Genomic DNA, 25,765 nt, shown 5'->3' with positions numbered 1-25,765 from the left:
CCACGATGTTCATACTCAGCACCTTTATAAGCTGATTGTATTTCTGCATCGCAGCCCTGCAGGAGAGTCTCACTGACCTGAGAACGTGCTCTGCAGCCTGCAGACTGTGATGAGTGGACGGAGCATCAGGTCTAAAAAATTAAGCCCATGTTGGGGGGGGGGGCTTTAATTAAACCACCATTCTCTCTAATAGCCAGCAGCACTCCACTGGTTGCAAAAAGAAGTCTGATTGTGTTTACACATATGGGAAAATGAACATACTTCTGACTCGATTTATCATCTCAGTCTCCTTCGTCAATACAACATGATGTTCATTTAGTAAATTATGGTCCCATGTAGAGAACAGACACTAAATCAGGGTATGATGTATGGCGTGGTCTTGTGTCTGATAAACTGGTGCCAAGGCGGGTACCTCAGCTCCACCTTCATCCAACCATGATGTCAAAACTTCACACTTCAAAATGGCAGCCCACCAACTAATCACTCAATATGGCCGTTTGCATGCTTTTGCTCTGTTGATTGCAGTCAGATCACAGAGAAGTCTCTCTGTTTTGGGTTCATACCAACACATACCAATGCCCACGTGTCTTACCAGAGCCTAACCTAACCTAACCAGAGCATGAACAGTGTCATGAGAGAAGAAAAAAAATCACAAATGGAACCTAAAGAAATGTGAAGTTGCAATGTAAAGAAACAAAGTTCTAACTCATCTACGGTTTTGCAGAAACATCCTTTGCCAACATTTATTTTGGTGATTCGGTTGCGTGAATACTGGCTGTTAAGTCAGAGAAGCTATAAGCTGTAATTGACAGAGCTGCTCCTTCTAAAAGAAGCCAATCCCACCCCTCAGCACAGCATTTTATTACATAAGTCCTGCTGTCCCACTTCCATCCAGCACCCTGTCTGTACACCCCGGAGGAGACTTTTAGTGTAAATAGTTCCTTCCTTCAATATGCGGGCCCATAAATATTGGATTAAAGCACACATGCTTACCCACTTTGCCCTCCTCATTTTACTCTCTCTGTTTCTCTCAGGGCACATTCAAAATAACTTTCAAGTCAGCTCCACAGCCTGAAGAACTACAGTATGATGAATATTTCAAACTCTTACGCAACCCCCCCCCCCCCCCAATTAGCTAGTCAGCATAACCCAGTGCCACAGCTGTCACCCGGCTGCGTGAGACGAGCAGGAATGCAGCAGCACTTTATTGTCTCGAGCAGAGCACTTAACAGTGTCCCCATGCCGCAGGGTTTTATCACGTCCGCAAAAATATGCGTCCAGGAGGCAGGGCGGTGGGGGGGGCACAGAGCGTACAGAGCATTAAGGAAAGCCATTATCCCCCGCGATTTCACTTATTCACTACCTGTTCATCCTGAGGCTGAGGACGAGATGACGGACAGAAAATCAAGAGAATTCATTAAAAGTGAAACCTGGGGGAAGTGCAGCACCATCAAAGATTGACACAACAATACATGGTGCATTAACCTGTGAGTCAAAGCCATGCAAACACACAGCAAGAGCTATTTACGCACTTCAGTGTTTCTTTAATTTACGATGTCCAAACAAAGTGGACTGGTGACCTATTTGGCAAAAATAGGCACTGTTTTCTAACATTTCTGGCCTGAGAGCATTTAAAGTAGAAAAATGACTACTCATTGCCCTTCGTCACAGCTTATATATGTCAGCGCACTGAAACAAACAGAAGGTTTTCCCTCCTCAGGCTTCAGCTGAATGACGTTTAGAGGCCTGAAGAGGTAAAACTTTCAAATATTCAAAAAATATATTAAAAAAACAAGATCTTCTGTAAGTCTGAGCTTTGTGTAGATAATGACAATACTAAGCAAAATGTTATTTAGTTTAATAGCAGTGTCACAATATACGAGTATTGACAATAATATTGTGTGAATTATCTAGCACAGATGTCCTGTGGATCTTTCGTTTATCAGTTCACCTGGTTGCCTTTTCACTATTAATTTCTAGCATGTGTTCTTTTTGTACATTATTGTACAGTCTTTCTCCACCGTTCCACTTGTTCATTTTTTGTAATTTTGATGCCTTTTTTTTATCATAAACCAAAGCATTGAAGGAAATTGAAGATATTAACCTGGTGCTGGTGCAGGGGCCAAACATCAGCGGATCATCAAAGTTATTCATCTCTGGGGGGAGACGGACGTGGATGCCCATCGCAAATTTCACAGTTAGCCATCCAGCAGTTGGTCCCAAATATTAACCTACTTTTGATGCTGGAGGAGAAGTCAGGGGGTCGCCGAAGTCAGTCAGCTTCATCCTCTGGTATCGGGTGTCCCAGAATCCGTTTGGGGGCCGAGGCGATAATTGCCAGTGGGCCCCTCCGATCGTAGCTCATCACCAAGATGTTCACCAACAAAAAAATGATCAAACCTTTGTTTTATTTACAGAGTTCACATTGGTAGCTCTTTTCAAAAACAAATCACATTTAAAACCAGGACAATTAAAAGCTAAATGAAAAACTAACTGTAAATAATCAACATTATGGGGTGAAAGATCAACATCAACACGCTCAACTTTTTAAGGCAGAAGCATTATGCAGTATGTTGCATCGGGGTGCTGACACTTCCACTGGGAACCACAGTCTTACCAGATAAAATCAGAGAGAAAGCATAGTTCTGCTCACTGGAAAATTTCCTCACTGATTATGGAAATATTTCTTATCTTTCTTTCCTTATAAGTACATTCACGTCTCAAAAGTTTAAGGCATGCACGCACATAACTTCGATTTACTGGTGATGAGCTCCAGAGAACACGCAGGCACATGGTCCCTCTCATAAATCCCTTTAAAGACAATGGACAACCAGCGGAGCCGAACCTAAATTAGCCCGCACTCTCAGTGGCCTTGTTGCACCGTCTTCCTGTTCAGAGCGGTGAGCAAGCAGTAACTCTGAAGGAAGGGCAGGAGATCGTGGGAACCTGGCGTGTCACCGCAGCCTCGGCCACGTCCCGAAGAAAAGCTCCTACCAGAGAACAACACGGCAAACTCTGCGAGGAGGGGGAGAGAAACCAGAGAGGAAGCCGGAGAACAATGCAGAAATGGATGTGACACCACTGCTCGGCTATAGGTCTGGGTGGGAACCCAAAAGTCTGCCGTACCGGAGTCAGAGCCGGGCCTATGAAACAACTCATTGACAAAAAACAAGGCCCAGTTCCCAAGGCGACCTTTCCCACGCCGCTGGTGTATATTTATACTTCTCTTGTCGAAGCGCTTCCCCTCTGACTCGTACGCTGCGTGTTTGTGTTTCCTTATCTTTGTGGACGTGCTTCGGCTCTTGTTCTGAGCTTGATCCCGGCTTTATTCTGGCCTTTCGACCTGCAGACGCATCTATTAATTTGTTGGTTTCATAGTTGGCAATGGTCCTGCAGTTGTAGACTGAGTGGAGAAGGGAAAGTGGAAATAAAAGGTTTTGGTTTTCTTTTAAATGTGACATTGATTGCACAGTGTAATGGTTATTGAACAATAACTCCATCTGTGTTTAGATCAGCTCCCTCTGAATCTAGCTTTCCTCTAAGCTATTTTATCTGCAACCGGGAACGATATCTCGCCCTCTAACAAATAATAAAGCTGGCAGCCTGGCATCACCTCTGTCTGCTTTCACGTCTCCATTGTTGACGTGTGAATGAATAAACTCTTTTGTCCGGTGTTGTTGGTAGCTGCTACTCCAAGGAAAGTGGAATCAGCTTCATGATCTTTGCGACAGCCGCGACAGGGATTGTTACTGATACAAATGTTTAATGGTTCTATTTTCCAAACTTATCGCTGTTATGGAGTGTTTGGTCAGTAGCCCATCGTGCACGTACATGTGTACTAACTGCAGAACAGATGGGAAGTTAGCTAAAATCACGCTTACAGCAATGGCAAAAACACAACATCATTTTGTTGAGTTGTGTATTTACACCGTCCTAGCTGTTCACAACGTCATTCAAACCAAGAGAAGGCCATCATTTTTTTCTTCAAAGCAACCGTGCGCCTTTCATTTGGGCGCCCGCCGCTGTAACTTCCAGGAGAGTCAGAGTGAGGAGGGACAGCCGGCACACATGACTTAAAGTAACTTAAACACAACGACTTATGTGAATATTTCTGCCTCTCAAATCCTGGCTTCTTGAAATACTTTAGGTCATATCACCCACCTCCAGCCATCACTGATCATATCTCACTGTCGAAGTGACTGTCATGTCCTTCTAAGTAGGTTTGTTTAACCTGCCCTTTGTTATCTGTACTGGTTTGGCCAGGTTTGAAAAGACCTTTGCACATGTCAGTTTTGTATCTTGCACCTGGTTTTTTCACAAGTTTTGGAAGTGACAGGTTGTAGTTTTCTTCAACAGTCAACAAAACCCACAGATAGACCTTTTCATGGTCCTCATGACAGTATTAGCGTCTGGAAGAGTTCCCTCCCTCTGTGCCATTGGCCCAAGAACTATTAAAAATCCATGAAGCACATGAACACTAACTAATTAAACGTTTACAACTGCTTGAGAAACACTAAATGAATAAACATAGAGGCCAGCAGTTAGTTCAAAAAAATGGACTATGATTGTGACCCGTTTTTAAAGATGTATATCTTTGGTAGAAACCAGCAGGCTTGGAAAACATTAGAAAACCATATTGATGTACATAAGACATAAACGGTATAATATGGAATAACACCAACCTTATCCTTTAAATGCATTATTGAAGATGAACAACTGTATTCTTGATTGACTGGAGTCATAAATGCATAACAGATATTTACGGTTTTATGTTTCCGTTTGGTTGTTTTTTTTCTCCACTTCCTTCAGTTGTTCATCAGAATGCCGCGGCTCTGTTTTGCCGCGAAGCTCCAGAAACATTCTACGGACTAAGAAAACCTCACCTCGACATGAGGGTGTGCGCATAATGACGAAATCTTTTTGGGGATGAACTTAACTCCACGCAACTCTTGATAAACCTGACATGTGAGATGAAACTGTATTCACTGATTGATTGAAAAGGCCTGCAGGAGCACGGTGAGGCCCCATCAGGAACATGAACCACCAGCTTGAAATGCTGCCAAACACAGTAACTGAGCAAGAGGAGCCCCGGCCACTACAGTGAAGCCTTCAAAGCCTCAGAGGGCGGAGAAACTGCCTGAGGGACAACAATCTCTGCAACACGCCCACCGTCAGGTCTTTGCTATGAGGAAAGTGAGAGAGAGAGAGCGGCTTAAAGGAGCCAGAGCCCGTGTGACCTCATACTGAGGAGAAGATTCAAGTTTCAGCACAACAATGATGCAAAACAAGACAGACAGCACCGCAGTGGCTCGGGGAGTCTCTCAGTGTCGTGGAGAACCCTTGAACCCTGTGAGCTGGAGTCTTTAGAGGACTGAACGTTACAGTCAAATACAAAAGATGCTCCAGGTCAAGACTGACAGTGCTGTGGAGGAGAATCTGCACAAACAAGACCTGGACAAGGTCAAGAAAACCTTACTATCTATCACTGGGAGAAAAAGTATATAAGCATTTTTATCTTTTATAAATCTAAAAATAAATAAATCTAAAAAATCTATAAAAAAAAAAACAGACAAACAAAAAAAAAAACAAAGGTTTCAAAAGACATTTCAAATATATATGAATCAGATCTTCTTGCAATTTTGGAAGCAAACAAAAATATTTCCGATCCTGGTATTGTCATAGCCCAGATTTCAAGCTTTTTTCTCTCCAAAACGCTACTGAGCTGCTTCCATTGGGATTAACGGGGCTCCGCCTCCAACACTGCATCCAGATTTTAATGTAACGTCTACATTTACTCTCCACTTCCTGTCTTTGTCAGTTTTTCCTACCCCTTCTCTATTTTATGTTGTTCCAGGAACAACACAAATGTGACACAACTATCAGACCAAGTCTCATGTTTGTACGATAAATAGGAGGCCAAAGACGGCTGTTGGACAGCTTTCTGTAGCGTAAAGCCTTAAAAACATCTTGTCTGGGTCTGCCCAAAAGTCACAATACTTCATGAACACACTATTTACACCTGATATACCGTTTGTTGAATCTATAAAACCTATAAAAGAGCCTCATATTCAGCATACAGATGTTCTCATTGAACACTCATAAAATCAATACGTATCTCAGACTGTGCCTTTGAAAAACAGCTGGCAGGCAGTTTGAGTTTCAGTTCAGGTACTAACACATCAGTGTGCTCCAGACGCCGCCATCAGAAACAAAAAACAGGTTGACAGGCTGTCAAGCTGCAGGTACACCACACCCTGAAACTACTTCCCGCCACAGGGAGAGTCCATCTGTTTTTCTGTCGAACAGAGTGAGTCAACGCTACGATGACTGTCATAATGAAATCATATAACCCATGTTTGCTTCCACGAGCTGTGAATCAAGTCCGAAGAGGATTCAAGTTGTAAAAAATATTGATGTACGTTTCTCAGTCATATTCGGTGTTGTGAATGTGTTTCTTTTACATAAACGATCGGGTGGAAATATGCTTCAGTGTTGCCAAACGGCAGCTCAGCTAAAACAAACTGTTTTCAAACGTGGAGCTGTTCCCCGCTGTCCTTGTTTTGCCCAGATTCACTCAGGCATCCAGTGACTCACCAGAAGAAAAGTATGGAAGGAATTCCCTGGAGTCGGCACATCCGTGGTCTTGGTTAAACCCTCTGTTGTTCGGTTTGGCCGTGTTTGTGGCGATTGGGGATTGTCCAGTGAAACAGTGTTATTCTTCACTTACTGGGTTTACTGGAAAAGCAGTGACAGGCCGGACATATCTGGCATAACTTCCTGCAGGAGGCTTTGTCAGCGAGATTAAAAGAACACTGGAGAGAATCACAACACCGAGCGCGGAGGTTTTCTGTCACACCGGAGGATCGAACGGCCGCAATCTGCCCTCCTGACAGGGAGCAGTGGAGCATGTTTTTGTACTTGCCTCCTCACCCTGACAGTTTGTGTGCAGCTGATATAGAGCAGGTGCAGCTGTTGTGATTTAATATCTGGAATATAATCGATGAGAAGATGGACTCTAATGTCAAGAACAGAACGGTGTAGTTTGTAGTCCTAGAATCCCAGAATTCAGTCACCATTTCTGCGAATCAAGGTCCCTCGTCTCAAAGTGAACGAGGTTGAATGCCAGAAATGAGTTCTGTGGTTACCAAAGTACTAGGACATTTATATGTTTTTGTTCGAGGATGTAAAATACATCATCAAATGTCCCACAATTTGATGAACGAGATTAAGTGGCTGCTAAAAAGTGGCTAAACGACACTACAGAAGTTGTTTCAGTTGACTCGTCTGCTCACTAGTCTGTCTAAGTCATGCAACTGCACTTTAGTCTGTCTGTAGCCTGATATCAACCTTTTACTGCTCACCATTTAATTTATGTTTTCAAAATCACATAAGTAGAGTTCATCTGTGAAGGTTATCTTGCTGAATGACACGGGTAAGTATCACGAACTTGAGTTCGCTACAGATCCAAAGCAAAAGTCCGCAGGGCTTTTTGTCGAGGGAACCCTGGCGCTCACCTCCGAGTAAGCCCACAAACAAGGCCAAGACTCAGGAAGTAATCTGATCTGTTTTTCTCTTCACTTAATACTGCATGAATCACTATTTGGATCTAATGGACAGAATGATCAGCCAACTCTGCAGGACCCCCTAAGCCTTACAGAGTGATTTAGCATCTTTCATCTCATTGTTTTGGTTTCCGACACGCAAGCCGGAGCTGGATATCACAACCACCGACTATCCACAGCTTTACGGGCTCCACCCCCTGAGCCAGAGCCACCCAAAGTACTCAAAGAAATTAAGTATTGTGCTTCTCGTTAGACTGTCGAACTCACAATCACAGTCACTGTAGCGACTGTGACTTTGCTGAGATCTCCAGTGAAACATGTAAAGAAACGATCAGGCCGTCAAACAAGCAGAAGAAGTTTACCACCTTGGGAAGAACTTTCCGATCACTGTCTGTCTGCAGGCGTGTTGACAAAAGCAGATGAGGTCAGTTATGTTTAGGAATACCATTCCCTCACCCAGCACTGTTCCCATGGCCTCCACATGTTTCCAGTCACTGCTTCTAAAAATGGCTACATGGGAACAAATCACGTTATTTTAGGATTATATTAGTAATTATGAGGGGGATTATCGCAAAGCTGCAACATGTGTGTAGCTCTTATAAGGCCCCAAATGTATGGCTATGTCTCTGATCATAATAAAGAGATTTCAGATTTCATGTATTACAATGTGGCCTTTATGCACAAAGAGCACCCACTGAGGCATTTTACACACAATAATAAACTCTTTATTGATGCACTTCACTCAGTCAGTCAGTAATATGCCCACAGGCTGATTCAATATGAAAAAAAAAACCAGCCCGGTCTGATCTGGAAATCATTATTTTCCGCTGTTTTAAAAGACACTGTGATCCTCAATCTGCAGCTAATTATGACCTTAAGACAACAGCCAGTCCAGCAGAACACACTGTACAGACGTGATATCATGCCTGACCTGAGTCAAAGCGTTTGTTTGTTCGCTTGATGCTGCAGATGGGAGCGGTTGTGCCACATGAGCATCAGGAAGATCGGACAAGCACAGGAATGTGTGCCTAACCTCCATTTTCTTTTTCTGTATATGACAATGTTACCCTCAGTGTGCCGGCGCAGTAAAATCCACAGTTTGTCACAGAGGAGGACAAAAGCAAACTCTTCTGTAAGCAACTTTCTTTTCCCCGGGGAGGTGATGTGTGATACAAGTGGAACAAAGCAAAGTGGAAAAGCCACGAGGAGCCGTTTAGTGTCCTCAACAATCATGAATAGACAAGAGTACCACAGAAATGTACAATTCCTCATTTTATTGCTCTGAAATCACATGTGAAACCACAAACACGAACCGCTCTGATCTGCTGCCGCTGCTGATATCTCTGGTGAGAGGGAGCACTCTGCAGGCCAGACTCACATTTTCATGCCATCTGCAAGAGTGCCCGCTGTGCTCCGTGGCATATTTTGTTTCACTTCATTTATTACTCATCTGTTTTTGTGTCTTCATGTTACCATATGTTTGAGTATGTGCAAGGCAAGCTGGGATTAACAAAGTTGTCTGAATATAGAAATCCTACTTGGGTGAAAGTAAACATCTTAAAGTATCTCATATCAAATGTGCAAGTTCTGGGTGTGCAAGCACTATCATTATTAATTATTACTATTTGAATCATTTGAATCAGCGTTTATTTTATCAGATTGCCAATAAGTGAAGTGAATTTAAGAGTGAACTACTCCGGCTCTGATGCAACAAGACATCTGCAAAGTAAAGTGCAACATTTTCCTCCAAAATGTAGTGGAGCAGAAGTATGAAGCAACAGAAATACTCAAGCACAGCACGGCAGTGTAGAAGGAAGAAGTTGTGGAAGAAGTCCTCATGTAATTAAATCAGCAATACCACAGTGTAGATATACTCTTGTGTAGAAGTACAAAAGCATAAAAAAACTTGAAGTAGTCGTTGTGCAGACTTGCCCATTTCAGAATGTTGTATATCATGTTTGTATTGATTATTGATGTGTTTGTGTCATATTGATGTTGCAGATGATAAAAATGGGTCCAAGTTATATGCTTTAATATAAATGCAGTGCCATCAAAAGAAGAATATTTTCCCTCTGAACTGTGGTGGAGAAAAGTATGATGTAGCAGAGGCACTAAATTGTACTTAAGTTGTTTCCTACTATTGGTTTTAAGAGGAAAAGTCTCCCTTTATTATTGTAAGAGATATCAGCTTCCTCTGGACACAGCTGACAAGTTGCTGTACATCTTGAGATCAGTTTTGTCCCATAACTCTATTTTCACTTCTCCTTGGGCAGGTGTCCCAAGAGTTCGCACATCACACACACACAGTTTTGTTGGCCAATGGACCAACTTATTTTATACTTAAAGCTTTCTGTTGAAATCTAATCCACACAAGAAAAAAAAAGACTGTTTACTCTTAGAGACCTCTCAGCTCCTTCTAATCCTTTGGCGTCCACTTGTGTGGTCAGATATGATAGCACGTGTAAATAGTGACACCTAGTGGCCACAAGAAGTGTCACAAGCTGTGTGAATAGATATTACAGGATGTAAAAAGTGATTGTAATTTCTTTGTGGACATGGCCAGTTTGGAAACGTTAACAATCCACATGTTCTTTCTAAATAAATTAAGAATAAGTGAACTAGTGACACATAGAACTTGATTTTTTTATGGTGTTAGTGATGTCTTGTTGTCATGAAACTCACTCAGCAATTTAACAAAACTTGAAACCTTTATTTCAGATTTCATTTTTTACAAAAACAACAGGTAAGTGCACCTTGGAATGCTCGTTGGTAGATGGACCCCGAGTGTTGCCATGATTGCTTGATTTTGCTCTTCTGGTGCTTTAAGAAGGCAGCCACAGACACTGAATGACCCCAAAGCCCCGTCTCCAGGACCAATGGGCTGGTAGTGATAAAAACAAGGTGGCCTGCATGATCCCTGATCCCTCCCCCACCACCCCTTACCCACCCAACACAATCAAACCCCAGTCCTGTTATCCCCGCTCTCCACCCTCCAGCAGCGCTCTACTCCTTGGCCACTGCGAATGGCTTCTCCACCTCGATTGTTCCACAATCGTGGATGGTGACGTCTTTAAGAGGCTTATCACGGCCATCTGTTTTTGTGGACTCGATTGTCCTCACCACTTCCTAGATGATTAAAAAAAAGAAAGAAAGAAAGAAAGAAAGAAAGAAAGAAAGAAAGAAAGAAAGAAAGAAAGAAAGAAAGAATCTTAGAATGATTCAGCGCCGTCAAAATCTAGTTTGAAACGTTGTGAATTAAACAATACAAACACTAGACATAAGATTTTCTCATGATGATTTTTTAGTTGTTTGAGCTTCATATTTGCCTAGAGATTTGTGTAAGATTTGCATATGCTGGCATCGTTTTCATTAGCCTGGTACAGCTAGGTTATTTTCTTTGGAAGTAGTACTCAGTTCCATTACTCCAGCAGGGGTGCCACAAACCAAGAACACTGCTTTAGAAAGTTTGCATTTTAGATCTCGATCAGGTAAAATGACAAAATGTAAAACCTACATAAACATCACAAGGACTTTTAGTGTTTTATCATACATCATGTTTGACCATCATTACAAGCATCATTTTGTCTGTTGAGTACTTTAATGTTTAACAATTATATTCTATGAACTATCCATTTTTTGTTCATCTTAATCTGCAAAGTAACTGCTACAAATAAGCAGCCAGATAAATGCAGAACAACACTTCCCTCTGGGATTATGTGTGTAGTGTATACAGCGCTGTGAAGTGGAAATCCTTGAGTTGAGGCGTCTTAAATTGTAAATAAAATATTGCTTTTTATGTAAATCGCTGGTAAACTTCTTTAAATCTCTATCACCACAACTAAATTGTTACTTATTAGAAATAAGGTTTATAGATTTCCTTTAAACTCAATGCAGACCATATACATTTTCAGTTGTTTATTTTATCAGCTGTCCACATCAACCTGGATTTTAAAATTTGGTCTGATTACTTATGCTCAAATATATATGATGACTGGATTGTTAAATTTAAATTACAAAATGTAATATTAAGTGTGGTTTACATGAGTGATTGTGGCATTGAAACACCAGATTATGTTGAAAACTAAGCTTTTTTCAAGAGGATTTTTGAATATTCCTAACCTTGAACGGTTAAAATAAAGCATTCTGCAAAACTTCAAGACTCTCCACTCTTCTGCACTTGACTCAGTTTCAGCATTTGGATGATATTTATAGTCATTATTCGATTCTGAGTCATTTGGCAGCAATTGTTACTGACGCCAATTCAAAAGTACTGCGTCAGTAAGGTGCACGTGCATTCAAAAACATGGTGAAATGTTCATCAAAACGTGAGGATGGAGAAAACAGAAACGAGGTGTTTTCCTGACAACTGGAACAATAAAACAAGCCCGAGGACGTAAAAATTGCTTTTTGCAAACTCTTCTAGACATCAGAATCAAAGTAGGATGTAATTATATGCAGACGCATTTAGGAAATTGGCTAGATTTAAAGTTTAAAAAAGAAAACCAATCTGCTCTATGAAGCATTTAAGTCTGAATGTCTTTGTTTGAGATCTGTTCGCGGTGCACCTGAGGAGGCACAGAGCAGGAAACTAGCATGTATTTTAGTCTGAAATGACCCGGCCATTGTTTCTGCAGAAAGCTGGTGGACAACTAGACATGACGAGACTTATTATAGGTTTTATGTTTACTTTGCTTTCAGTTCAGTTAGATCCCAGGGCGGTTTTGCTTGTCTCAGTTAAGTTTTTATTGGTTAGAAAAGTTTAGTTTTAGTTCAGAGTTACTTCATGACCATTCATCTTCAGCACCTCCTCATGCTTGACATGTTGACAAATTTGACCAAATAGCCAGACTAAAAACCACAGGCATTTGCTCACACTCACCATCCCTTCCAGAATTTTTCCGAAGACGACGTGTTTGCCGTCCAGCCATGGAGTCGCAATAGTGGTGATGAAGAACTGAGAGCCGTTGGTGTCTTTGCCAGCATTGGCCATGCTGAGCCAGCCAGAGCCGTAGTGCTTCAGCTTGAAGTTCTCATCGGGGAAACGGTCTCCATAGATGCTCTTGCCTTAATTTAAAGAAGGAAGATAAAGATATATTTGTACCGTTTAGATCTGTACCAGACAATTAGTTGATATTTGGTTTATTTTCATTTCTACAAAACATCCTGAGATGACCTTTGCATCCAAATTGGATGACTAAACTGTGACAGCTGTTTATCTCAACTTTATTGGATGACATGTTGTTATTCATGAAGACGACACAGCACTGTGAGTCGCTCTGACAAACAGCAAAGTGACACAGCGAAGAGCGCCTGGCACAAAGCCTGAGGTATCTTTTGGTGCTTTGAGTGATAAATTTTAAAAAGCTATAGAATAAATCCTCAACTCATAAAAACATTCAACCACTCAAAACAAGGAAGTAAATGGAAGTATTTCAGCTTAAACAATTTCCCTGACAATCTGCACAGCTGAACTACTGGTAAATTCCTATAGAACCTAAGCCTGAAACGACTCTAAAAGAATGTAATATTCAGGACAGCACTGATTCAGATGGTCATGAGCAAGTTTGCTCTTGCAGAAACAAATCTGTGTCCCGCTGTGAATGCCATTCTGCAGGTGTCGGTGGCCATTTTACCTCCGGTGCCATCCCCTCTGGTGAAGTCTCCCCCCTGGATCATGAAGTCCTTGATGACTCTGTGGAATTTGCTGCCCTTGTAACCAAATCCTTTCTGTTGATTCAGAACAAACACAACAAAATAAACAACAATTGAGAAATCTGAAAAGCAGCATCAGCTGCCACTATTAAACATATAAACAACACCACATGAATGAGAGTCGAATGGCGTATTCAAAGTGTCTTCACAGTGTACAACAAGGATGTTTATCCCAAGTTAAAAAGGTCACAACATGGCTCATTTCAGCCTCAACAATCGGTGAAATCCTACGCCTCTTCCATGCCCCAATACGCTGTATAAGAAAGGGACGATCCTTCACGCGTGTCCATTTTGTGGTATAGTCTCCAGCTATATTACCAAACAAATGACAAAGCTCTGGCATTCTCACCTCTCCTGTTGCCAGAGCCAAAAAGTTATTGGCTGTCTTAGGAACTGTTTTGCCAAAGACCCCAATGACGATTCTTCCAACATCTTCATCTCCAATCTTCATGTCGAAGAACACCTGTAAAGAAGTCAAGTTATGGAGTTAATTTAGCTTACTTATATGTCTCCCATGGTGAGGCAAAGATATTTATTTCTAACATTCTTTTTTCTAATATTATGAATCAAAATGGACCTTAGTTTGTAATTTCAAGATCAAAAGTCTGATTTTTCTTTCCCCAAAACTACATAGTGCCCCCTTAAAAATCAAATGTTTTAATACCATTTAATACCATAGATTCCAAACTAAAAATCAATGAAATATTTGTTTCCTGACAAAAAAAATAAGGTTAAAGGGATCGCCGTCTTTTAATACTCACTTTACTTATAAGAATAAATTGATGGTTAATGGTCAGGATAAATCATTCATTTCAATTATGTTGGGAAGTGTAATGCCTTGGAGAGTTTGTACAGAGATACTCATCAACTGCAGTTTATGCAGGAGCCCGGTCACAGTGTGAAACAAGAGCAATCCAGTTGTAACGTTTTGTCAGTACACCACCTCAAAATGAGTTGGAGACATTGGGATATTTGAGTGCTTGTTTATTCTGTGACATTTCCAGTCACATTTCATTTGATTATCATTGCATTTCCATGCACGAGCATAAATGACCTCACATCCCAATATACCTTATTTTGAGTAAATTACAGGCAACAAAATAAAATCATTATTGTTTTTCTTTTTTTGTTTGTTTGTTTTTTTTTAAATTGTGGTGCAAGACGGTTTTTAATAATTTGCCTCTATAAAAGAGACGCATTTGCTGCAAAGGGCCATTGGAAACAAAGAGCCTCTGTGGTCTCCTGACCACTTCACAGCTTCCTTAAAGTGTAATTGTAGACGTGGACAAAGCTGCTGCACCCAGACACAACAAGGCCAGACATAATAAAATCTGCTGAGCTTCTCTGAGCTGCACCCCGGGGGCTTAACTAATGAAGGAGAAGTCAATAACTGCAGCCTTTCACAGATGTGGGCCAGTTTGTTAATGGTGCATTTGAAAATACCGACAGTTGACGTTCAGGCCGACGTGCTAGCTCGCGTAGATTAACTAGGACCGTGTCTTTTTTTGCGTTTGCCGTCCTGTAACGGTCATATTATAAAACCCGTTATATTCAGCAAAAACTATTATTTACATGTGCTTCATTTTCCGCACAAACGCACAACTAACAAAACTACCTTTAGCCACAAAACCTCACATCAGCCGTCTGCTAGCTGACGTTAGCTTCCCTGCTAACAAGCCAACCGATCCAGCATAAAGGATATCCCCGCTCGCTTGCGTGTGACGTGGCTTTCGCAATCCGCAGCTAGCGGCTAGCAATGAGGAAGAGCTCTGATTCATTGCCGGATCCTGTGGAAAGTTAGCTAGCGGGCTACCACCTACCTTCGAAGTCACTTTGGGGCCTTTCTTCTTCTCGTCAGCAGATGAGCCATTTGGGAAAGCGAGAAAAATCAGTGATCCCACAATGACTGTAACCGCTACAAGGAACTTCATCCTTCTCTCGCAGAGTCTGACCATCAACAAGAAAAAAGGGCAGCCCGGGGACGGCCTGTTAGACGTGCTTGCTTTTTATAAGCCGGGGCCAGTAGTGTGGTATCCGGGGTGGGGACTGCAGCGGCGGCCGCTCCACGCTCCAGGCTGCGCTGCCTCCACGACACAGGGACCGGACGTTAACGCGGCGCACAGACGCACGTCGCTCTGATTGGTTCACGCATCGGAGCGTTTCAGCCAATCAGACGCAGACGCGTAATTCTTTCTTTAATGATTAAATTTAAAGGACATGCAGTTTATAGTTCCCACAGAGCCACAGAGATTATCTGAGGTCATATCTAAAAGGGAGATTTTTGATTAAAAGAGTATATTAAAAAAAACACGTCAGAAGCCCCCTTTATTGAGGTGGCTCTATGTATTGATTCGTTGTCATCCACTGCACAGTCTAATATTACATACCTTCATGTTACTTTTAATCAGGCCACATATTTTGATAAACAAATCCCATCATTAACACACGTTTCTTCAATTTGAGAATTATGCAAATTTCATATTCTTCACAATATCTTCCTGTTAAGATTATGATTCATTTTAACGTTCTTGTTTTTATATACAGCGCTCTTCATTGTCAGACTGCTGTGTATATTTCTAAGCTGCTCCACCTTACATTCCCAATTGGTCACTTAGGTCCTCTGACAAGGGCTTATTGGTCCTGCCCTGCACTCATCTGTAAACAAAAGGTGATGGTGGTGAAGTGGATTTGAAGTGGTGGCTCCAGCACTGTGCAGCTTCTGCTAATTCATTTAACAACTTAAAACTTTTTTTTAACATGTATTCACGCTAACCTTTGACTCACCTAAAATGTATGTCATTGAGATGTGTTGTTAATTGTTTGCCGTTTACTCACTTACTGGTTTTTATGGTTCGATGTTTTGATTTTATTTGTTTATTGCTATGTGGCCTTGCTATGTGAAGGGAGCTATATTAAATAAACTTTAATTACTACTTACTTGTTGCTTCTTATTGTATAAGATGGCAAATGACTGTCAATCTGTCCATACTTTGTATATATTGAGGAGACTCACTTACTAAACTAACCTATATATGAACAGGATTTAACAACTTCACAACTATGAATTTTGCAGCATTGATCCCTCCCACAAGTGGCTTGGATAACCCACAAGAGCAATGGGGCAAAAAAAAGCAGCAGTGTTCAATATCTGACCTGTACTATAACTTTCATTGTCTTGTCTTTTCCAAACCTATTTTATTTTAGCTGTTTTAATTTTTTTGTTTCCTGGTGTCCTCCTAATTGTTTTTAATGTATTTTTAATGTAATTTATATCCTTGTAAAGCACTTGAGTTGCCTTGTGTCTGAATTGTGCTATACAAATAAACTTTCCTTGAAAGTAAAAATGCAATAAATCCCTCTGTTCAAAGTATATGCACTCCACAACACCTATATATGATGTCTCCTTGCTACCTGATGCCAGACGAGCTGTATGGAGCTATTTCCTTTTTTAGTTTTAAGACAAGTCCCCGTCTACTTCAGTTGTTTAGGAGAATGCTGCAAAGCTGTGTTTGCTGTGAAGCTCCAGAAATGTTTTGTGGACTACAAAACTTTCCATCAGCAAGGGGCGAGAATAAACTGACCTAATTATCATTTTTGTCAGAACTTCTCCTTTAAGACACCGAGACCAGAGAATTTTTTTTTCTTTTCTTTACAGGCTGTTCAAAATTGCAGTTTGATGAAAGTTGGTCATCAAATCAATCATCCAAAGTTCTTTCAACATGACAAATATTAATAATCTGCAGCACAATCAAGCCAAGTTCTTCTCTCCATACACACTTTAATGACAAACTACAAGTAAATGAAACTTGTTGAAAGTTACGAATGTTAAAAACATGAGACACAAACTATGAAATGAGTGAAGATGAATAGATTGTACTTGCTAAAAATAAAGGGGGGGGTTCGGATTAAGGTTTAGTTAAGGTTACATTCACCTTTGCAGGCACACCTGCCACTTCCTACTAGTGCAAAGAATTAATTCTGCTAAACAAAATGCCGTACATCTTTTTTTTGTTGCATGTTTGCATTAAGACTCCATTATTGCGTGCCTTCAGTGGCCATGTGAGGTATACAAATACATTGTTCTGACAGTTACATATTGTACATCTAACATGATACAGGCGTTCCCAGGTAAGCTCAGAAAATAAAAACAAACAACCCATGACACAAAAAGCACAATTCATGTATATGCCAGAAACAGAATCAGGAAACTTTTCTTGCAGTATGTTACACTGGTACATTATCACATTTTATAGGAGAGGGAAAGCAGTAAACAAAAAACAGTAAATACAAAAGTACAGTAACCCTGATAGCAAATGACCTACACCTCTTTTTTCTTTTAACTGATTTTATCTTTAATTTCAAACGGAGCCTTTAGTTTAACCTGATTGTAAACTGCTTTACTGCATAAAGAAAAATCCCCCTCAAACCATGTTTAACTTTGCAATTTTTTCGTGTAACACTTCATTATTTGATCACACTTTTATTCAAACGCTGCATCAGGAATTTATAATGCAGAGCAAGCAACAGAGTTGTTGCTGTTGTTTGCTCGATGTGGAGTTTCTAACCTTAAAAGTGGCAACTTATAAGATATGGCCACGTGTTGTGTGGCGCTACAAACAAATAGGGGGCAGTATATCACTAGAGAACTGTCTTGCAGTGGGCATTTTTGGGTGACTGGTGTCTATGAGTGACTGCAAAAGGGGGCTGTTGGGCGAAAAATGCGCGCAGAGACGGAACCTACCCAATGAATTGAGAATTTATTTGGACAAAACCAGAGTAGACTGGAGAAAGAAAACTAAAGACTCTTTTGGTGGTTCTAATTTGTTTCTGTCGAGTTGGAATGAAGTGCGTTTTAAGAGGAGTTACTGAGGCATTAAAGCTCATCTTGGTTCCAAAACGCGAATCCAGAAGGGGTGCAGTTTTATTTCTCAATTCAGTAAGGAAAAAGGTCAGAAATATTCCTTTGTTGAAATTTTGTGACTTAATTTTGTTTATTAGATTTAAAAAGCCAAGAGCGCTCGTGAGAAGTAGAAAATAAGAACTACACTATCAGGCTACTGCCAGCTAGCTGGTTAGCACGTTAACTTCCGTAGATATTTCTGCAACACGGTACACAGATGTCTTTGAAACAACGTGGACACTTCACATACCTATGATAATGTTGGTTCATTTCTTAAATTTTTTTTTTTAAATGTTTCGAATTAAAATTCTAGCCATATCTTACAAATTGCCCCTTTAAACATCTTTATAAAAGGGAGTGTTCAGGCCACAAACTGAGAAAACATAAACATTGTTAAACTGTCTACCATTTTTATCCTCACAGGACAGATAACAAAAATGTCAAGTATATCTAGATAACAGTTATATACCCACCGGTGTCCGAATGAGCTTTCAAGTGATCTATTGACTATTTGACATGAAGAAATGAAGAACATCAAGAATACCACTTAGATTCTACATTATATTAAGACGCTCACCAGATTCCAGTCAAACACATTTGTTTATACGAGAGTGTAAATACATGAATCTCAGAAAGGTAACTGACAGGGTGCTTATCTTTAAGTTGTTTGGCTCTAAAATACGAATAAAATATTCAAGAATAACGTTTCATTTTTCTCAAGGCACAGCATACTGAAGGTATGCAGGTCAAAGCAAATTAGGTGAACCAACAAAACTCTTGGGGAGTTTGTGTCGATGGCTTTGAGCTGCGCCCAGTGCATAGAATCAGGCCACCTCACAGCCCGGTCGGATCCACTTCTAGTATGTTCTTCCCTTAGTTTCTGTGTCTGCTGGAGAATTAGAGGAAGGAGAACAGAGGAGGCCGGAGCAGGCTGGAGAGGAGTCATCAGGCAGGAATTTCCTTCGGGAAGAAAGACACAGAGAACATGACTCCGAACCAACAACCACAGCTGCAGGTGAAGCTTCACTGGGTCTTTTCAGCGCTTCACATCAGAGTTTTCCAGACAAACGGAGTGTCAGATTCAAGGGAACCTCAGAAGGGCTGCTGGGTCTTTAACTCGGAGTAGATCAGTCCCTCTGCCGAGATGGCGTCCCCGAGCCCTACTGTCCGAAGTGGCTGTTTGCAGACCAGCACCGGCGTCATGTGGAAGGTGACGTTTCCTCGCCGCCACACGGTGACCGGCTCCGCTGGGTTCAGCGACAGCTTCTCTCGTGGCTCAGAGTGTGAGCTGTGAAAATCCAGTGGAGCTTTGAGCTCCACTTTGCTAACGTCAACAGTCTGGAGGCCGCAGGACTGACTGCTGGCCACTCGCGCTCCGGCCATCACCGCCGCCGCCTGGTTCCCCCAGTATCCATCCACCGTAGCCAGAATGTGGTAGGCCAGCGTGTGGAAGTGAATGCGAGTCAGGTCCGCCTCTGATGACGGGTCGCTGCGGCCGTGCTGCTCCAGGATCCAGAGGAGGATGTCGCTGACCCGGCCCATGTCTGGAATACCCTTCCAGGCAGCCAAGTCTGAGTGAGGCCCCTCGCCAGCCTGGGAGAGGAAGAGTAGCTCCTGCTCGTTCAGCCCAATGGAGCTGACAATGGGCATAACCTGCTAACAGGAAACGGAGAAGAAAAACTTTAATTAAATACACGGAACTCTTTGGGGATTCGTGGGTTTTGAGCACACATCTTTTCTCTGTGAGGAACTCTGAAGTTCACAATAGAAAAGCCTCTCTTTCAAGACGGTTTTCGACATATACCTCCTGCATGATGCTGTTCATGTAGTCTTTGTCGGTCATGCTTGCCAGCTCCAGGTGGATTGGAACATCTCTACGGATGTCAGATATGGCAGACACGGCCTGCAGCGCAGAAGGAAGTACAGGATAATAGATAAACTATCCCAAAGTGTTAACAGTTTGAGTTGTTGCCATGTGATCATGCAGAGATAATCCAGACTCCTGGGCAAACTACTGGGAATAACACATTTCTTTGTAAATAGCGTGGACATAAAAGCAGTCGTCTGAAGATCTCTAAATTGAAGAATCAGCTGAAATCAAAAGTCGTTTTTGTACATTACTGCAAATCATTTTCCAAAGGAAAATCATGTTTTTGATGAAAGAGAGGAGTAAGCCATCCCATTTACTTTTCACACATCAATGGGCTCAAAGTGGACAATGTTTGCTGCAATAAAGCTATTCAAGTGTAATGTACTGGAAGATAAGGGGTCTCACTTTTATGAAGTAGTAAGGGGAAATGCAAAGTGTTATCATTCAGTTTGCCACTTACAGCTAGTGTAATAAAAAAATGCATCTACAAAACAAGTCAAAGGTCATTTCTTGAGCTTTCCTGACCTCTTTATTAAAACAACAACAGACTGTTTTGCTGCTACCTGAATCCTGTGATCTGCAGTATTAAACCATATTTGCTGTTACAATCTGTATCTACACCTGTCAAAAAATCAACCAGGACTAAAGTCTGAAGGATTATAACTTTGCGTATATATGATTTGCAGGAAATAAGCAAAAAAAATATGCACATTTAGCGCAGCTTTTAACCACTGACCTCCTTCAGTCGCTCCTCCCACAGCTGCCTGCCCTGACCCTCCATCATGTGGAGCCCCGACAGGACGACCAGTTCGGGCTGGAAGTCGTCCAGGCTCGCCACGAACGTCTCCAGCGAGCTCATCGCCCCGTTAGACACATCGTGAGAGAAGATGAAGCGGTTGGCCTGAGGCGCCTGAATTGAACCCCACTGTTCACCTGGAGGCAGAGAACAAACACAACTGTTGTGTTAAACATCCTCATAGTCTGAGGGAATTTTGCTCAGTGTTCCTCTCTTTACCTGCTTTGTACTCCAAGATGAGGTGGTATTCATCCGTCTCCTGGAGAGACTCCGGGGGGACAACTATCTGCTCATCCAGCATCTCATGAAGTTTAGGACCAACTGGCCCACATAACAAGACCTGTGATAGAAAACATATTCACAGTCAACTGTATTACACTTCATCCTGAACATACCTTGTAGATATTCCCTCAGAAGGGGCTGTCATGTAGTGGAACAATGGCATTTTTAGGAATTTGTTTCTTAGAACTGTCACAATTCTCCACATCCATGAGTGGACAGAACTTTGGATTTTTTTTAGCACTGACGGCTTTGCTATTGTTAGACTCCTTCCTGATTTGTAAAGATCAACAAATAACATTTTTTTTACAGGGCTAGTTTACATCAAAAACTTGACTTCATCCTGGTTGGTTTTATGCAGGTAAAGATAACCATTCTGTAAATATAGTTATGAAATAGAAAGAAAGTAATCAACAGAAAAAAAAACACACAAAAAAATAATTGTCAGTTGCAGCCCTACTGACCAGCTTGAATCGAAAATGTGTATTTAAATGGCTCAGACAAGTCAGAGAGGGCTCATTCATTTAACTTGAGCATCAGCGTTTTAAACAGACGTATAGACATGCTGCTGTACCATCAGGTCAGGGTAGGTGGCGAGCTTCTGGCCAATCAGGGCGGCGTTCCCTCCCACATAAAGCTGAAAGAGGACAACAGTGAAGTTTAGCAGAAGGAAGATCATTTAAAAAAAATGAAAAACAACAACTAAGTTTGTGCAGTGAGGTAGCCTTGCCTTCGCACCGGGGTACTCTGCTGCAGCACGGGCAATCCTCTGAAAGACCTCCTTGTCGCTGAAGAAGCGCTCGGCAGCTGCTCCGCGCTCCATGTAGTGGATGAAGGCTTCCCTCAAGTCCTCTTTGGAGCGCAGCACCTCGTGATCCAGGCCGACGCCGGGGTCTACAGCCAGAGCCTGCAGCAGCCCCACTCCTGAGAGGACCACGTCGACGCAGGCGTTCACCCTGAACAAGGGAGGAGATCGAGACAGGTTTGGAATCTAGAGTTTAACTCCAAATAATCCTGACGAAATACGCACTTTTTAAAAAGGTCTGCTGGCGGCCTGATCAGTCTAAGTGAGATAAGCTCGGCTGTTTCAATGCCTTGAGTGACAAAACGAGTTAGTCTGGTGTCAGCATGACAATCAGCTGTTTCTTGAAAATGGCACGACATTTTCCATTTTCTGCAAAAAGTTCTGTGCTTGCCAAAATCTTAGCAGGTTTGGGTTAAAGTCAGAGCAAATATGAGATTAATCATCATTTCTTTAAATGGTATTTACTACTTTGGATCTTTGGATTAAATGTACATTCTTAAATCAATATAAATTTGTATTATATGTCTCATTAGTCAGGAAATCCTAAAACTGTCATTTAATTTCCTTATTTACTCCTAAAACTGTGTAATTTACTAAAGTACGAGTGAAGACGTGTAACATTCTCATTAGAACATTTTAGAAAGATTTTTTTTGTTCCTTGGCTTTGCGAGTGTGTGTTTTTTGCCTCGCCTTCTTGTTATAACTTCACCTCGGACTCGGCTTCCTTGTTTGGCTCGACTATTGACGACTGTGTATTTTGTAATACTGTCTTCCAGAGTTTCCTGCCTAAGCTCGTCTGTCCAAGCACATAGAACAATTATTTTCTCCTTATATTCAGTGTTGATTTCTTGTATTCTAGCTTCCCTTTTTGCAGTGCGTCAATTTACTTTATAGTTCTCTCCTGTGATCTTGTAAAGCATCCGTAAAATGAAGGGAGGGGAGGGCTAAAGACTGATAGTCCTCTCCAGCTCCCTCTTATCATGTGCCACACCCCTATATTCTGTTTAATTTACAGAAGATAAAGGAGCCCCTACTGCCATTTCACTGTGACCTCACAGATCAGTTACACGCCTTTTCCACTGGTCAAAAATCCCACTTAAACTTGCTAAGATCTGGCTTTGGTGCGCAATTAAACACTGTTTCTAATCAAGTATTTCCCCTTTCACACTTCTCTCCTGGTCCTTACGGTCCAGCCAATCATGGCCTTCCACCTCTGATCCAGCTTGTTGGCTCCTCTAATGCAGCATGAAGGCTAAAGGCTACGTATAGACAGTAACTTAATGCACTTTGGCACAGGCGACTGAGCCTGGACAGACTCATGATCACACATTCCTTTACGCTCACAGAGCTGACTGCAGCGTCTCGGCATACCACAGTGTGCAGCAGAGCGACTCCAGGTGACAGAAAGACATGTGTCCCTATCTGACACAGTTCAGCTCTCTGACTCACCCGACCGCCACTTTGCTCCACTGCCGGGTCGGCAGAGTGATCAGAGCGTCCCAGGCAGCGGAGATCAACTGCTCCACGCTCTTCTGGCTGTTCGGGCTGTTCTGAGATGGCGACTGGATGTTTGGCAGGCTGATGTACTGCAGAATCTGCTCTGGCAGCTCCGGGCTGCCGTAGTACAGATAGCCAACAGCTAACGCCAGCAGGGCCGCTACCGAAGCCTTCCTCCACATGATGCTCCCACACACTCCTGCAACAAAGACAACCAGTCAGTTCTCTCTCATACCAACCACCGGCATTCGAAAGTGATCAATTGATCGATAAGTAATCGACGAAGATAAACAAATAACAGAATCTTTGGAAGATTTTCATTGGGTCTTTAATTAAAGCTTACGTGGAATAATAAACCAAACACATCATGGTATTTTAACACTCATGGTATTACAAGAAAGTGATAAACAGAGTGGGTAAATCACCAAGACCGAACAATGTACTGTTAATCCAACAATCATTTACTCAATGAATATATGGTCCACATAACAGCAGAAAACTGTGAAAAATCATATGGCTTGTTTTTATTAAGGATCAATTCGACTTAATCTATACAAATGTCAAAAACTGGGAAAAATGCTCATCACAATTTCTCAGCGCTCAAACTGAAATCTAAATATTGATTCAACGTCCCAAAAAAACCCCAAATATATCTCATTCTCTGCCATAAAAGCAAATACTCACACTTAAAGGTGCACTATGTAGTTTTTGAAAAGAAACCCAAACTCTCTCTCTCTCTCTCTTCTCAAAGTCATGAGAATCTATCAGTGAACACCTTTCACTTCACTCTTTCTCGCCTCTTAAAAATGTTTTTCCCTGAACCACAGAGGACCTTTGAGAAGCCGGAGCATGCAAGTGTTCGACATGTTTGGATGAAAATGACTGAAACGATTTATTACCATTCTCATCATTTCCTTTGAACAACAACAATAATCCCTCTTAATCTGATTCCTTTTTTATTGTGTTGCCTTCTCATCGTGTATCCTATACAACCCATGAGTCTTTGTGCGTCAAATGAAATGCAAATAAATAAACTTGACTTTGAACATGGTCCTAATTTTCTTTTGATCAACTTATCGATACAGCCAGGAGAGGCAGCAAATTTAAAATGTTTTGGCACCTTTGCCAGAAAAATGACCTTACTTGACCAACTCATTGATTGATTGATTGATTGTCTAATTGCTGTCCCACATCATGTAGAAATGAGGAGGCTGCTATAAAGTTAATCACGATACTGTTCATAATCGACCAAAATCAATGGATGAGGAAGCACGAGTGGACTTTCATTTTCAGTTAAGTGCACATAAACACGCACATCATTCAGTTTATTATGTTAAGTGTCTATATCAACATGTATAATATGAAATTAACATTAACATCACCTTGCATATCAGCCCTCCTTGCAGATATTTCACTTAAACTGTCTTTCACTGAGCTCAGCATTTGTTCTTGGATGACAGTGCAGGTTCATAACTTAAGTCTCCGGGTCTCCTCACACTACCCAGGAGTGCTGGGATAACCCTAATATGCGGCACTGCCCTTTAAACTGCAGCTATGCACTTTATGGTCCAGTTTGCAGGGGTTAAGTTACTGCTAACGTGGACATACATTATTTGTTAGCTAACATGCTAACAGCAGCGGACAGGGTGTATATGTTAAGCGACAGCCTGTTAAAGCTAATCTGACAGCAGCAAGTAGCTTGTAGCTCGGATTAGCAGGCAGTCTTAATTTAGGGGGAGATCCAGTGAGCCGGAGACTTTCTGTAAACATCCGAACAAGAGCTTTGGTTCAAATCGAAGTAGCTTCATAGTTGTTAGCGGCACGTACCGTTAATGTGCAGGCTTCAAGTTTGTAGTTCAGGGAGAGGGTCCTGTTTCCTGGTGAATCACAGACAGAGCATTCAGCCCGCTGATCACTGCCGGTGGAGGGAGAAGTAATTGAGGAAATCGGACTCGGTCATTGAAGGAGCAATGATTGGGAGGGACAGCAGCCCGAGACGACACCGCCAGCACGCAAACACACACACGCACACGCACGTAGCAGCGGCGGCTTCCGGCTGCCGTTCTGCGCATGCGCTGCTCGAGGGTACATTCATGGTACAGAGTGTGAGGAACAGCGGGTCCAAGAAGACTTTAACTCCTGAATAACTCCAAAATATTCACAAAACACAAGCACAAAACAAATGCAAATATAGATATGTCACAGACTAAACACAATGAGACACTTAAATATCCCAATCCCACACTTATTTTGATTATTGTCTATATATGTGTATGTATGTGTGTGTGCAGATATGATTGTTTCATGTATCAGTGTCATGAAGGTTACATTCTTCTCTTCGCTC

General features: G+C 41.7%; 2 protein-coding genes across 3 annotated transcripts; both read right to left on the bottom strand.

Moving 5' to 3' along the window:
• Positions 1-10,332: 10,332 nt before the first annotated feature.
• Positions 10,333-15,359, bottom strand: ppib (peptidylprolyl isomerase B (cyclophilin B)). Its single transcript, XM_037108193.1, has 5 exons — positions 15,095-15,359; positions 13,624-13,737; positions 13,196-13,289; positions 12,442-12,626; positions 10,333-10,688 (listed from the first exon to the last, which is right to left on the bottom strand). Exons 1-5 carry the CDS (start codon positions 15,227-15,229, stop codon positions 10,566-10,568), a joined length of 651 nt encoding a protein of 216 aa, XP_036964088.1. The 5' UTR covers positions 15,230-15,359; the 3' UTR covers positions 10,333-10,565.
• A 1,669-nt stretch (positions 15,360-17,028) lies between these two features.
• adpgk (ADP-dependent glucokinase) lies at positions 17,029-25,490 on the bottom strand. Of its 2 annotated transcripts, none has more exons than XM_037107782.1 (8): positions 25,249-25,490; positions 23,374-23,620; positions 21,850-22,075; positions 21,694-21,756; positions 21,060-21,180; positions 20,781-20,977; positions 19,979-20,077; positions 17,029-19,830 (listed from the first exon to the last, which is right to left on the bottom strand). In XM_037107782.1, exons 2-8 carry the CDS (start codon positions 23,601-23,603, stop codon positions 19,267-19,269), a joined length of 1,500 nt encoding a protein of 499 aa, XP_036963677.1. In that variant the 5' UTR covers positions 23,604-23,620; positions 25,249-25,490; the 3' UTR covers positions 17,029-19,266. The 2 variants fall into 2 exon arrangements, with proteins under 2 accessions (XP_036963677.1, XP_036963678.1); XM_037107783.1 differs by having other exon boundaries at positions 17,029-19,827.
• Between the last annotated feature and the right edge of the window lie 275 nt (positions 25,491-25,765).

The sequence above is a fragment of the Acanthopagrus latus genome, chromosome 8, assembly GCF_904848185.1.
Source record: "Acanthopagrus latus isolate v.2019 chromosome 8, fAcaLat1.1, whole genome shotgun sequence".
Taxonomy (NCBI): domain Eukaryota; kingdom Metazoa; phylum Chordata; class Actinopteri; order Spariformes; family Sparidae; genus Acanthopagrus; species Acanthopagrus latus.
This window is presented reverse-complemented; position numbering and strand designations above follow the sequence as displayed.